The sequence below is a fragment of the Gavia stellata genome, chromosome 27 (assembly GCF_030936135.1).
Source record: "Gavia stellata isolate bGavSte3 chromosome 27, bGavSte3.hap2, whole genome shotgun sequence".
NCBI lineage: Eukaryota > Metazoa > Chordata > Aves > Gaviiformes > Gaviidae > Gavia > Gavia stellata.
The window spans coordinates 2,443,141-2,456,132 of record NC_082620.1 but is presented as its reverse complement, the minus strand read 5'-3'; the positions used below and the strand labels follow the sequence as shown (position 1 = coordinate 2,456,132).

Below are 12,992 nucleotides of genomic sequence, written 5' to 3'. Positions count from 1 at the left end.
AGTAGTTTTGCATCAGAAAACGCCGAGCCCTCCTCTCTCGCCCTGCAGCTCCAGCCCTACGTCCGCCCCTCAGCCCTGCTTGTGCCTCAAAACGTTCCTCCAGCGCCGGGGTGTCGTGGAGAGCAAAGCGTGAGGGTAGCTATTAGACAGGAAAGACTCCACCACCCCCCTCCCTCCCCAAACCCCGGCCCTCTCCCTCGCACACACCCCCTGCCCGCGCCGCCGGCTGCAAGGACAGTCCGCAAGGGCCAGGTCACTCGTCGCCCTCCTCCTCGTGATGGTGGTGGCTGGAGGCGGGAGGTTCTTCCACCTCTTGTTGGTGGTGGGCATAGTGATGGGGGCTAGGACCTTCAGCGGGCATGTTCTCCTCCGCGTTCAGGTAGACGTTGAACAGGGCTCCCTCGTGGCTCGGCTCCTTCCCGCAAGCCTGGCAGCTACAGTGAAGTATCTTCTCCACCAGCTTGTCAACCCTGGGGATCTCGTCGTTGCCTGGACAGTCCAGAGTCACCTGGGTAGAAGGACGAGGACACAGTGAGCACGCAGGCTCAACGCCCAGATGGCCATCCCGCTGCGGGCGTCTGACCTGCCCCGTACCCTCCAGAGTTGGGGTATTTCAAGCCAGAAGTGACGGCTTGCTGCCCGCACAAACTTCCACGGTTGGTCTGCACAGCAAGAGCACTCTGGGAATGTCTTGCAAGGTCACAGACTGCAGAGACCCGGGGAAAATGCATCGACTCAAGCGGGACACTGCTCCCAGGCACTCCCGGCACAGTATTATCGGTGGTAACTGCAAAGGCCACCCACAAGACACGTTGCGGAGCATCTCAGATAGTTTGGACTAAGCCATGGGCCCAAATGTCTGAGCTGAAAGCAAAGCAGAGCGCTGAGCCCAGCTCCCCGGGTGCCCAGGCTTGCCTCGGAGGCAGGGTTTATGGCTCTGCCATGAAACTGTGCGGTCTGAGGGTGACTGGCAGATGGGCTGTGGGAAGCGCTTCTGGACATCAAAGAAGGCAAAAACTCCCGAGTGGGAGGAGGCGACAAAGGGAGTGGTGAAGAGAACAGGCACGCGGGATGAGCACAGGGATGAATAATGCAGTGACTGACGGGGGATGCTTCTGCAAACAGAGTGACAAATGCATCATTCATCACAGCAGTCACGTTGCTTCCAGCAGCCCCTTCCACCCGGCCATCTCAAGACAGGGTGCAGTCACCTGAGAGACACCCTGGAAGGAAACTACGAGTGGGAAAACCTCAGGGAAGAAGAACCACTCGCCCTAAAGCGGTGGCAGAGCAGAGCTGAGAGCCCCTGCGCGAGGCCCTGCAGAAAGAACCAGGGAGCAGGCAGGGATACTCACGATTTCCCACATGGACTGGGCTGGCATGCAGGAGTCGCAGTGAACCAGGGACTCTGTGGACTGAGGGAAGGTGTTGGGGACGCTGTAGCTGAAACACTGTCCCAGACAGGCCCTGCAAAGACAGCAGGAGGGATGAGGGCTCAGGGGAGGTGCCTGCTCTTCCCAGCAAAGGCAGAAGGAGATTTGACCTTCCACTGAGAGAGACAGAAGGCAGCCGGGCAGAGGCAGGACATCGTGCCTGGCTTCTTCTGCGAGTGACACAAAAGCCACTCCGGTGCCATCTGCACATGGAAATCAGCTGCATCCAGCTCTGCGCTGAGGGTGGATCCGTACCTGTTCTGGATGGACTTGGACTCGCAGCCGCTGTGCCCCACGATCTGGGTGATGTTCTTCGCCTCGCACCAAGCGCTCTTGTCCGGGAAGAGGGCAAGCTTGTTTATGGGGGGCGGTGCGGCCAGGAGCAGCGCTGGGAAGAGGGCACCAACCACGAACCGTAACATCATGGCCAGCTCTGCCAAAATCCTACAACTGGAGACAAGAGAGCAAAGCGTTAGCAGGGAAGGAAACAAGCCAGCCGGTCCATTTCTCCAACCCCACGGCAGTTCTTGGCTGCGACAAGCGCCGGTATGTCCTCCCAGCGTGTTGGTACTCACATCTCCCTCCGTAGCCAGGGAGGCTCCCCAAAACACCACATGGGGAGTGGGACATGCCGCACTGCCTCTTCCCTCTTCAAAAGCAGCTCTGGGACAGGCAGACACCTGCATGACTTCTCCCGAGCTCTGTGCCAGGAGCAACAGCAGGCTTTTCATCATTTCCCACCCAAAGCTGGGCTGGGAGACGTTTGCAAAACAAAAGGCGTCACCGCCACGGGCCGAGCCAGGTTGGAGAAGTCGCGGACCGCGGAAATGTTTTTATTTGAGGAAGGAGCAGACTTCCCCACTTCCTTTTCTTCCACCTTAAAAGCCAAAGCTGACCCTGCTGCAAGACTTCCCAGGGAAAAGGGACCGCTTTCCCGGGAAGGAAACCCGCTCTTCCCCTGGAAGTGCGCAGCAGGTGTCGCTGCAAGGCAGCGGGAAGCAGGGAGACGTGGAAACCTCAATCCAGAGGCTAGAAACCCGCAGAAAAGACCAATACGGCATTTATTTTGATAGAGCCACTCACATTCAGCAAACGGTTACTCTGAGGACGGGAACCCGGTCTGCAGACAAGGGGGGGTCCTTTCAAGACCAAGCATAAACCTCGCTCACAAAGGTGGTCGGCCGAGAAGGTTACTTACCACCCCAGAGAAATCCCAGGCAGGGTTTCCGCGCAGACCAGCTGTACTCTCAAGCCAAGGTGGCTGCATTAACACTCCCAATCACTGGGGAAAGGCAGATGGAAAAGCATCATAGAAATAGGGAAATTTTTTCCTTTGTGGGGTTTGGATGGAGTCAGAGTGAAAGGCAGGCATTTACACTTTCTGAAATATTTGTTAGAACCGAGTTATTTGTTATTTCCTTCTATTTATTTATCCAGACGAAGATCCAAAGCCCACACTGGAAAGACTCCTGGTGATTTCCCATGGCTCCCGGGCCCAGCCCTCTAACGCTTGCCGGGGAAGGAGAGGAAAAATGCCTTGTTTATCAGACGCCGGTGTCAGAGGCAGGTCTGCGCTGGGGAGTCCCAGCCGGGCGTTCCCCCGGTCGCTCAGTCTATCTGCACAGTCTTCACCAACTGGGAATGTCTTGCAAGGTCACAGACTGCAGAGACCCGGGGAAAATGCATCGACTCAAGCGGGACACTGCTCCCAGGCACTCCCGGCACAGTATTATCGGTGGTAACTGCAAAGGCCACCCACAAGACACGTTGTGGAGCATCTCAGATAGTTTGGACTAAGCCATCGGCCCAAATGTCTGAGCTGAAAGCAAAGCTGGAGGACCACCACGTTTAGCTACACTATTGAGATGGGCTACTAAGCACCTCTCGCAGCTCCAGCTCAGAAATTTTAAGGTCATTATGGGGCAGAGGGTTTTGCCCTGTTACCCCTCCACTGAGCCCAACCTCCTGGCTCTGAATCAAGAGAGACAAAGAGATGCTTCCCCATCCTCCATCCCAAGGCAGCCAGAAAAGGGCATCCTCATTCCCTGGCCCCGAGATCTCTGGAGGAATCAGGTGGGATCTCTGCTAAATTTTCTTATTTCCTGGTGATACCGTAACGGTATAATGCAGCAACACCTTTATAGCCCTGGCATCCTAATCCTCCCAGCACTGGTTCATGTGAACCCCACGGGACCCCGGTGAGAGTACCTGCGCAAAGCAGCGTTTGCAGGTCTTGGTTTGAGATAAGTAGAGGGTTTTAACCCCTGAACTTGCGCTGCTGTTAATGAGAGTGGTGTGGTTAAACACATCTGTTCTGAAGACAACTCTTCGGGCTTACTTCTGCTCCCTGAATTTTTTTTCCATTTCAGTGGAGGAATTCGGCAATTTCTGCTAAGAAGAACACGGCTAAGCTGCACACGCCGGGTTTGCTTGGTTTTCTGAAATGAGCATCACTCATTCCTCAAATGCCAGCAGCTCTGCGCTGAGGAATCCCACTCCCAAAGGCAAGTCCAAGATCAGAGCTGGGATGTGACCCAAACAGCAATCACAACCCCCCGGGGAACAGCCGAAATTCCTCTGGAGTCAGCACGCAAGTTCACTTCCACATGCCCCATTAGAGAGCAATTTCCTTCTTTCCAAAGAAAGGTGCGGGCTTTTTTTTTTTTTCCCCAGGTTTCTATGCATCTCTACCCAGAGGCGAAGAGGCAAACATTTCTGTCCGCGCTGCTTCCCTGGGACCTTTATTTTTCCTGGAGGGTGGTGTGTCAATAGAGGTGTTTCTGCAGTGCTGCTCAGAGCAGACCCATTGCTGGAGGCATGAAGGATCATCTCCGAGCATCTGGGCTCCTGTCTCGCTCCGATACCGAGAGGAAGATGAGTGAGGCTGCGCTCTGCTAAAGCACAGGACCTGGCCTGGATTCAGGAAAGCACTTAAACACATGCTTAAGCCCTCTCCTTTCCTGAGCAGGGATGTCTCCGTAACCAGGGCTCCTAGCAGCACGGCCGCTGGTCCGGCTTGCCGAGGGGCAGTCGGCGAGCAGGGGAACCGGGTACCTCCATGGAACTGGGGCAATTCCAGCTCTACCCCATTCTTCAGGGCGCTTGGGTGCTGAGCACTGCCATTCCCCCCTGATTTTAAGCCTCGATCAGGCCACATGGTGTTTTCCTTCACCCAAGAATGCCCTGGAACCCGCAGGGCCACATTTCTAGTAAGTAACAAGGTTTATGCCAGTGCCTAGGAAAACATCTGATGCAGCTGAGTTTGGGAGGGAGCTGGGGCTGGAAACAGCCTGCTCGCAACCGCGGCATGTTCGCTGGCATAGTTCAAACCAGTCATGCGAACAGAGCTGCCACTAAAACCATTCATCTGACAGCAGCCACAGGGTCGGAGACAAAAGCACCGTGTTCCTTCTCCCCCCAGCTGGGAAGGGAAGGGAAAAAGGAAGACAAGGCACCCGAGCAGGTTTGCAAACTCCCGGTTAAATAAAGGCATTGAGCACATTCCTCCCTGACAAGCTAAATTACACGTTGCAGCCCCTAAAGGAACAAGTGTGTGCTCCCCGGCGCTGACCCCGGCCCTGGCCTGCCGGCGGGAGCAAGCGCTTCCCCGCACACAGGGGCTTCTTTCTCTTCTCCGCACCAGGGCACATTTTTTTTTCCTGCTAGTCAAAGCTTTTCAAGCAGAAAGTTCAGCTCAGTTCCGGCAGACCCATCAGCCCGTGAGGGTCTCCCCCCCCTCCCTCCGCAGGGAACCGCAGGGCAGCTTCCTCCACCATCCCTTCAGCACGCATCTGAGAAATCAAATGACTCAGCCCTTGAGCCTGGCACATCCCGGACTCCGGAGACAAACAACCTCTCAGCGCAGGCACAGCTGCAGCCTTGCGGTGAGCGGCCCCGGAGCCCTTTTCCAGCCTGTCCCCATGCCCGAGGAGCTGAGGGGCAAAATGTCCGAGGCTGACGGGTCTCAGCTGTACCAGCTCAGCATCCCTGCGAGGCTCGGAGAGCCTGGCTGAGCCGACGGCGGAGCCTCCCATGAGCCGGGTTTTGAGATCTGGTGGTAGCATGCTCAGATGTTTTGTGTCACCTAGAAGAGCTCCTTCCTCCCATCCTGGTAGTCCCGGGGACTCTCGGGAGTCCCGCAAGCAGGACAGTCCCCGCCAACGCCTGGAAGCAGCTGGGAAAATCTACATCGTTAGATCGGCTGGAGGACAATCACGGGAATTACCTCGGAGGCCACGTTCCCACCATCCAGCCCACAGCTGTTCCCAGCCATTTGGAAACCAAACGCTTCTGGAGGAAAATAAAAAAAGACCTAATCAGTTTTACCCTCTTTTTCCAGCGGGAAGTTTACACCGTAACACAAGAGAAGCCTGCAGGTGGACATGGGGAACATTTCATGAGTAGTTTAATGTATTTATAGGTATTTTTCTTATCCAGGATCTTGCAATTTTGCCAAACGCATAAAAACACAGACACAGGTAGATTGTGCTCATGGCCACACACGCAGCATCCCAGGTTCTGAGAGACAAGAAACCCCTAATCTTTACAAACATCGCTTAGCCAAGGCTCAAAGCCTGCGAATACAGCACAGAAATAGTGTCAGCTCCCTGCCGTAGCTAAGGAAAATGAGGTTCGAAGCTGGGAAATGGCCTTACCTCAGTGCCTACCCCAGTGATTCAAGTCCTTGTGTGAGATGCGTGAGATCTCAGCGAGATGGACAAGGCGAAGGTTTCAGCTCCTGGTCTGGATCAGAGCTGGGACCTCCACCCTCCTCTCCTGCCTCCCTGGACACACGGCTGTCCTGCCCGACGGAGCCGGCTTCCCACCCAGCCCGGCTCTCAATTTACACCATGCCAAGCTGCCAAGAGCAACCCCAAGTTGGTGTTAGACATGAATCACAGCAGTACTGGGTCCTGCCTTCGTGTTCAATTAATTATTTGTGCCATTTTGCTGAGAAAAGCTCCCACACGGCGCGGCCGGGAGAGAAGGAGGTCCCAAAGATGCACTGCTGAGCGGACTGCTCCGTGCCTCAGTTTCCCTGCTTCTAAGACCAGAGACAGGGGAGCGCCGTACGCCGAGTTAGCTGACGGGTGCAGAGTGAGTGGGAAAAGCACAGGGAGGTCTTCGGAGCGCCAGACTTCCTTCGAGGGAAGAGGCTGCCCGGGGCAGGAGGGGAGGGACGGCTGCCAACAGCCCTTGCCCCACACGATGCAGAGCGCGTTCCTCGACGGGAAGGTGCTCGGGGGAAACGGCACGCTGCCCGGCAGGCAGGAGTCAGGCCGGGACATCGCTGTGCGGTGGGAGAGTCGTGCAAGGACACCGTGCTTGCCTGGAGAAAAGAAAGCTCTCCAAGGACTCGGGTGGGATCACTCCTGTGCGTGGAGGTGGCCAGGAGCGATCTCGTTGCTGGTGGCTGTGAACGCTAAAAGGCAACCGATTATTTAGGCACCTAAAAGGAAGCAAAGCCACAGTTAAGCGTCTGATTTGGTGGCAAGTGGAAAGAAACATGACCCCGTCCCAGAAAGATCCAGGGCGTGGGTCTCCTTAGACACAGGACTTTGTCTGCACAGTAGCTTCTGAATACTACAGGGAATTGCCTCTTAGGAATCTCAACTCAAATAGTATTTGCTTATACGGAACAAAAAATATTATAAGCCAGCATTGTTAGCAGGAAAAGTTTAAATCTAAACTGCGAAAACCTGAAAAGTCACCGTGTACTGACAAAAAAAAAATCAAAACAACTGATTTTATTCAATACTTGTCCTTATTCAATACTTCCCCCTTTTTTGAAATTTGCATTTAGCTAAACTTTACATTTTTCAATTTGTTTGCAAAAACCACAAAGTACAACACTCTTCTGGGCACTCCACTGTTGTGCCTGCAATAGCCCAAATTAATCTGATTGATGTCACGACAGTATCGCCAGGGGAGAGGGAAGAGAGCTATGCACTGAACATGTCTAGAGGTAATTCTTCAGGACAGCAAGACAGATGAGTGCTTAACTGAACACAGAAGCCTCTTCTGAGCTGAGAGCTTCAGTCTTGCTTCACTGAGCTGCAAAATCTGGGAAGAAATTACAAAAAAAATACAAAGGGAACTACCATAGGAAGACGTTTGATATTTAACACGCACAAGAACCAATCCTAAAAACTTTTTTGATAATGGAGCAAAAGTTGTGTCATTTCTCACCGTGGATCTGGCTGTCTCTGCTCCTTTCAAAAGCAGGAGATTAACGTTAGAGCTTCCCTTTCCATAACATATTAATTTCCAGTCAAGCATGGTTGGGCGATTCGCAGAAATAAAGCAGAAATAGAGAAAAGCAGTGCAGCATTTTTAAAGCCCTTTCCCCTCCCCACCTTGGCCAGAATTTCAAAAGACATTGGTACATTGGGAGTTTAAATCTGGCTTCTCGACCATGCACTGAGCACTCGAGAAACTCATTTGATGCAGCTGGAAAAAAAATCCAAGCTCCTTTACCTACAAAAGCCATCGGAAAGCTACCTATGGACTTACATAGCCTTAGAATGGGGTCCTAAAGGAGCTCTGCTGGAAAAGGGACACACTAATGGCCTGTGGAGGAGGCACGAGTAATATAAACAGTTTCTGGTAATTCATTTCAATTGCTCAATTTCTTCAGCATTAAGAACAATCACGGCCAGGAAAATGCATCAACCTAAAGCACAGGAACATATCCTGGTCCCACACCACCCTTCACTCCCTCTCTTCTTCAAGCACCTGCTCAAAATGTGGGGCTCTGCCGCCCCTAAGAGCAACGGGGCAAGTGCGATGGGAGCGAGGATCGGCTGTGCTGGGGACCTGGAAAACGAGCCCGGTACCAGCCTCCAGCAGCCGGCGGTTTTGGGGAGCAGCGGGACTGGGGTGCCTTGGCAAATTGGGGAGAGGGAAGGCGTACGGGCTCTGCCTGAGACCCTGCGCAAGGAAGGAGTAGTCTGCAACGTGCTTTGGCGAGAACAGTCCCCAGCGGTAGGTCGTATCCGAGTGCACTGCAGATAATATGAGAAATAGGCACTTTCAAACACAGCTGTTAGCAGCATTTCAGCCAGAGGCCTCGCTCGCATGTCTGGACCTGAACGAGGCTCGACTCCCTCCTGCGTTTCCCCTGGAGCTGGTGTTTCCCACACAGCCGTCCCACACGCTCGCAGCCGCAGAGCAGGCAGGGCCACCCGGCGCGGGCAGCACCGGCAGCCTGGCCGGGGCTGAGGGTATCGGCCGGAGCTTCGGCCACGCAGGAGGACCGTAGGTGTCCGCACGTGGACCGTGGATCCCAAACCCTTTGAGAATCCCACGCAGTAACAGCGACGGCTGCTCTCCAGCTGGGCTGCTCCCTCTGAAGCTGTCCCTGACCCCTGCAAGCAGCAGTTTCCCACCCGGCGTGGAAAGGGGCTCTGTCTTTTCCTCCTCCGCCGCATCGCTAACGGAGAGCGTGACCGCTACCACTCGCCGACGGCATCTCCCCAAAGTGCCCGGCTCGCTCTGGAGCGCGCACTCACGCCGTTTCCCCTTGCAACTGAAGCTACAGCCTCTCCCCTCCTTTTTCGGTGAAAACAGCTTTCACGGGGCCGGTGGTAAAATCCGCACTGCCTCTGGGAAGGGTCCCAAGAGTCGTTCACTTTTACCCGCGTTTGATTTGCACGCAGGCACCAGCGATTTCCCCGGGGAGCGCTTCTCCCAGCAGGCCCAGTTCTGCTTTCACTTAGAGTGAGGTAAACTGGGACCGGCTCCTCCGAATGACTCCACTGGTGCAAATGAGATCAGAATCTGGCACCGCTCGTCTTACTCAAAACAAGCATAACTGGAACCAGATAAAACCAGTTCTAGTACATAGTGGCCACCGGGATTATTATTTTTTTAATTCGGCACACACGCCGCGTAAGGCCATCCTGCAGTCGGAGATGGGAGTTGTCTCAAATGCCAACCGCGCTGGCTTTCGGCTCGCTCGGTCATTCATTACCGAACTTGCATAAAAAAATCAAGCCCTGTCCTACGCGGCGGGGTTGCGCTCGCAGGATCAGGTTCCCAGCTGCTGGAGCAAGAGGTGGAAAGAGGGAAGGGGAAAAGGGTTTGTGGCTGAAGCTGTGGATCTTTCAGTGACGGTTCAGGATCCTTCCTGCCGTTTCCCTCTGCCTTTACACCCGTTTGGGCCGTATCCTGGCCACAACAGCAGAAATCCAGTGGACTTGAGCGCCGTTTTGCCCTCTTTTAATCTCTGCTTTACACTGCAGCAGCCTTCTCGGTTTGGACGACATAAACCCCAACATCTGTGTTATTTACCCAGGGCACTGACTCCAGTATCTCCAATACCGGAGCGTAAAAACACGTGGCACTGCGGGGCCAGAGGCTTTCGGAGGTAACGTAACAACCCACAGCCCAGTTGGTATTTTCAATTGCTACCAGACGTGCTGGGGGCTGACCTCACACTTGACATTTAGACAGTCTCTCCTAAAACTGCAGGATCGGGCCCAGTAACCACAATGAAATCAAACCGTGACCCGAACGCCGGTCTTTTCCTCTCTCTGGACAAGTCGTCCGAGCTCTGTGTCAGGGAAGAAGGAGGCTTAAGCCACATCTGAGAGAGTGACCAAAGCAAGGGCCCAATCCTGACGCCATTTCCAAAGCTCAACTCCGAAGGATTGAAATCTTGGCTGGAATGGGGGTAGTGGCCCAGCCCAGCTCCACAACTGGTAGAAAGGAGTGCTGCATTGCTCCGATCTCACCATCGGAGCTAATTTACGCCCAGGAAAGCCCTGGCCCCCACCGCCCCTTGGCGCTCCCTCCCTAAGCAGCGCTGTGCGAGAAACAAAGGTCTGGGAAACGGCGAGCACAGCTCCTGCCAGTGCTAACGGGAGGCGCGGAGGACAGACTGCCCCTCGTTCCCACTCCAGTCCTCCCCCAGAAGGATGATTTTATCAGCCGCTCAGGTTTTTAAGAGTCTGATTTGAGCGGCTGTGAAGTTTCTTTGCCCTAAGCCATGCTGGACCCACCGGCACTCTGGTCCTTGCTTTATCGCAGGGGATCTCCGAGCCCGGGCGACTACAGAGGAGGGGTTTTTTTTCCAGCAGACTTCAAAAAAAAAGAGCAGGAGCAAGGCCCTAGGACGGAGCAAGTCCCTGGCTCTGCCTGCCCCGCAGTCGCTGTAGCTACAATACGGGAGCCGGCGGAGGTATTGCTAACGCTTAAATGGGAAGAGCACAGAGCTCCGGGAAGAATAACTGCCCAGGAGTTTACTCTGCTTCTCGGGCAGGTTTCCCATGACCGTACCAGCTTAACACGACCTCGGCAATGCCAACACATGCCGCGAGCAAAGTTACTCCAATACGGGCAGGTCTTCAAGGCTACTTTAAAAGCATTTTGGCTCAGGGCCCAATCCTGCACTTCCTCAGCACCCAAAACTCCCTCCAGCTTGACTGTTTTCCTCGCTCCAGAAAGACGACCGGGCGCTCGGGAAGACTTTGCTCGTTCGCTCTTTTTGCAAGACCGCAAACTCCCCAAGCTGGAATTCAGCGCCGAGAGGTCAAGCCAAGAGCCCAGATTCTTCTCAGGGCTGTTTGCAAACACTTGGGATTTTTATACTGAAGGCAAATTCCATTTCCCATCCTGCGGTTTGCAAATTTGAGGCGAGCTGCCTTTTTCGAGATGGGAGACTGCCTTTGAAAAGCAAAAGTGCCCATTGTATACAGCTGATTTTTGGCTGGTTGGACATTGCGAAGAGGACGCTAAGTTCTTAGGCTAAAAATACAAGGGAAAAATCTGGGCCTCGCCATATCACTAGGATCTTTCCCACTTGTTTCAGCAGGGAGCAGATTTTTCCCCAAAAAACCCGCGTGGCAAAGCTATGGTGTCCCGACTCCACAAACGCTTCACCCAGGCTGAATTTTGAATTTGACGGGGTTAATCTTATACGTAAAAGTTAAGATTGCGGAGCAGAGCGTAAGTTTCTCCTAAGAACGCCCTCGTAAGAGAAATGTTAGTAGGCAATAAGGGATTGTCCGGATCAACTTTAATGCAGCCTGAAAATGAGCTAAAGCATGCTCTGTCCTCAGAAGATCTCGCAGAGAAAAAGAGAAATCCCCACTGTGCGTAACATGCAGAGATTATTGTATAAAACAAATAATTGCCGCAAATGCTTAGACAAACTGAAATACTATGTTACGACTGGAGAAACAGGTAGAGGTCTATCAGATATAAGCCTTTGTAATATTCCAGGAAGCACAAAAACTATTTGCAGGATCCAAGGATGTAAATTCATCCCCAGTGCAAACTTCTCAAGTAACAAAAGTTTACTGCCTTGCCATCGGGAAAATCTCCTTCCTTTACGATACCGAAACGACTACACGTCCTCTGGCGTTGCGGTTAATCGATACGCTGAACGTTCCCGTTCTTTCCTCCGCACTTTTGTTGGAAACCCGAAATAGATGGGAAGGGCTCTGTACCACAGATGTGCAACCGATAGAGCGCGGCTCCCCGTATCCCATTCTTTTATTTTATTCGAGCTAAAGCGGCGGTGGAAATAGTTTAACGATTGCACAGCAGATCCCCCCAAGTCCGCCTCATCTGCAAGTGATTTCTGCCCGTGGCAATACTCTCATCCTCCCGGCCACCGATCACCGGGGCGGGGGGGAATGGAAGGGAGCGGAGAAGAGGCGGAAAATCCGCTGCTGATCAGCGGCGGGGAAGAAGCAGCAGGTCCGCTCCGTTTTGGGGCGGAGGGGGGGAAAGGGGGGAGACACAAAGCCAAGGGGTACTCACCACCCAGGCGACGGCGGGCGCATCCCATGGGGTCCGGGGCCGCGGGCGGCGGCGGGCGGCTACAGCCCCGCGGTGCCCGGCGGCTGCCGCATCCTCGGCGCCGCGGCCCCCGGAGGCGCGGGGCGGGCGGGAGTGTGCCGCCTCCCTCCCCCCGGTGCCGGGCTCCGGGCGGTGCCGCCGGCCCCGCCGCTCGCGATTGCACAATCGGGGCGGAGGGCGGAGGGGGGGTGGAAGCGAGAGGAGGGGAGAGGAGGGAGGGAGGGAGGGAGGGAGGAGGGAGCGAGGGGAGCGCCGGCTGCAGCGCCTGCCCGCCCCGCCGGGGCTGCGCCGGTTTGTGGAGCGGGGCGGAGAGCCCCGAGCAGCCCCCGGCAGAGCAGCCCCCTCGGCCGCCCGCCCGCCCCCCCCCCCGCCCCGTGCCCGAGGAGCGCCGGGGCGCGGGAGCCCCGCGGATCCCCGACGGGGCGGCCCCCAAAACCCGCGGGAGCCCCGCGGATCCCCGACGGGGCGGCCCCCAAACACCCGCGGGAGCCCCGCGGATCCCCGACGGGGCGGCCCCCAAACACCCGCGGGAGCCCCGCGGATCCCCCGACGGGGCGGCCCCCAAAACCCGCGGGAGCCCCACAGATCCCCCGACAGGGCGGCCCCCGAACACCCGCGGGAGCCCCGCGGATCCCCGACGGGGCGGCCCCCGAACACCCGCGGGAGCCCCGCGGATCCCCCGACGGGGCGGCCCCCGAACACCCGCGGGAGCCCCGCGGATCCCCCGACGGGGCGGCCCCCGAACACCCGCGG

General features: G+C 55.6%; 1 protein-coding gene across 1 annotated transcript; it reads right to left on the bottom strand.

Annotated features, from left to right (window-relative positions):
- Positions 1–202: 202 nt before the first annotated feature.
- Positions 203–12,292, bottom strand: NBL1 (NBL1, DAN family BMP antagonist). Its single transcript, XM_059830027.1, is given in 6 exon segments — positions 203–508; positions 1,356–1,467; positions 1,689–1,883; positions 5,659–5,723; positions 12,201–12,263; positions 12,266–12,292. Coding segments are annotated over 6 exon segments (717 nt in total). The 3' UTR covers positions 203–253.
- Between the last annotated feature and the right edge of the window lie 700 nt (positions 12,293–12,992).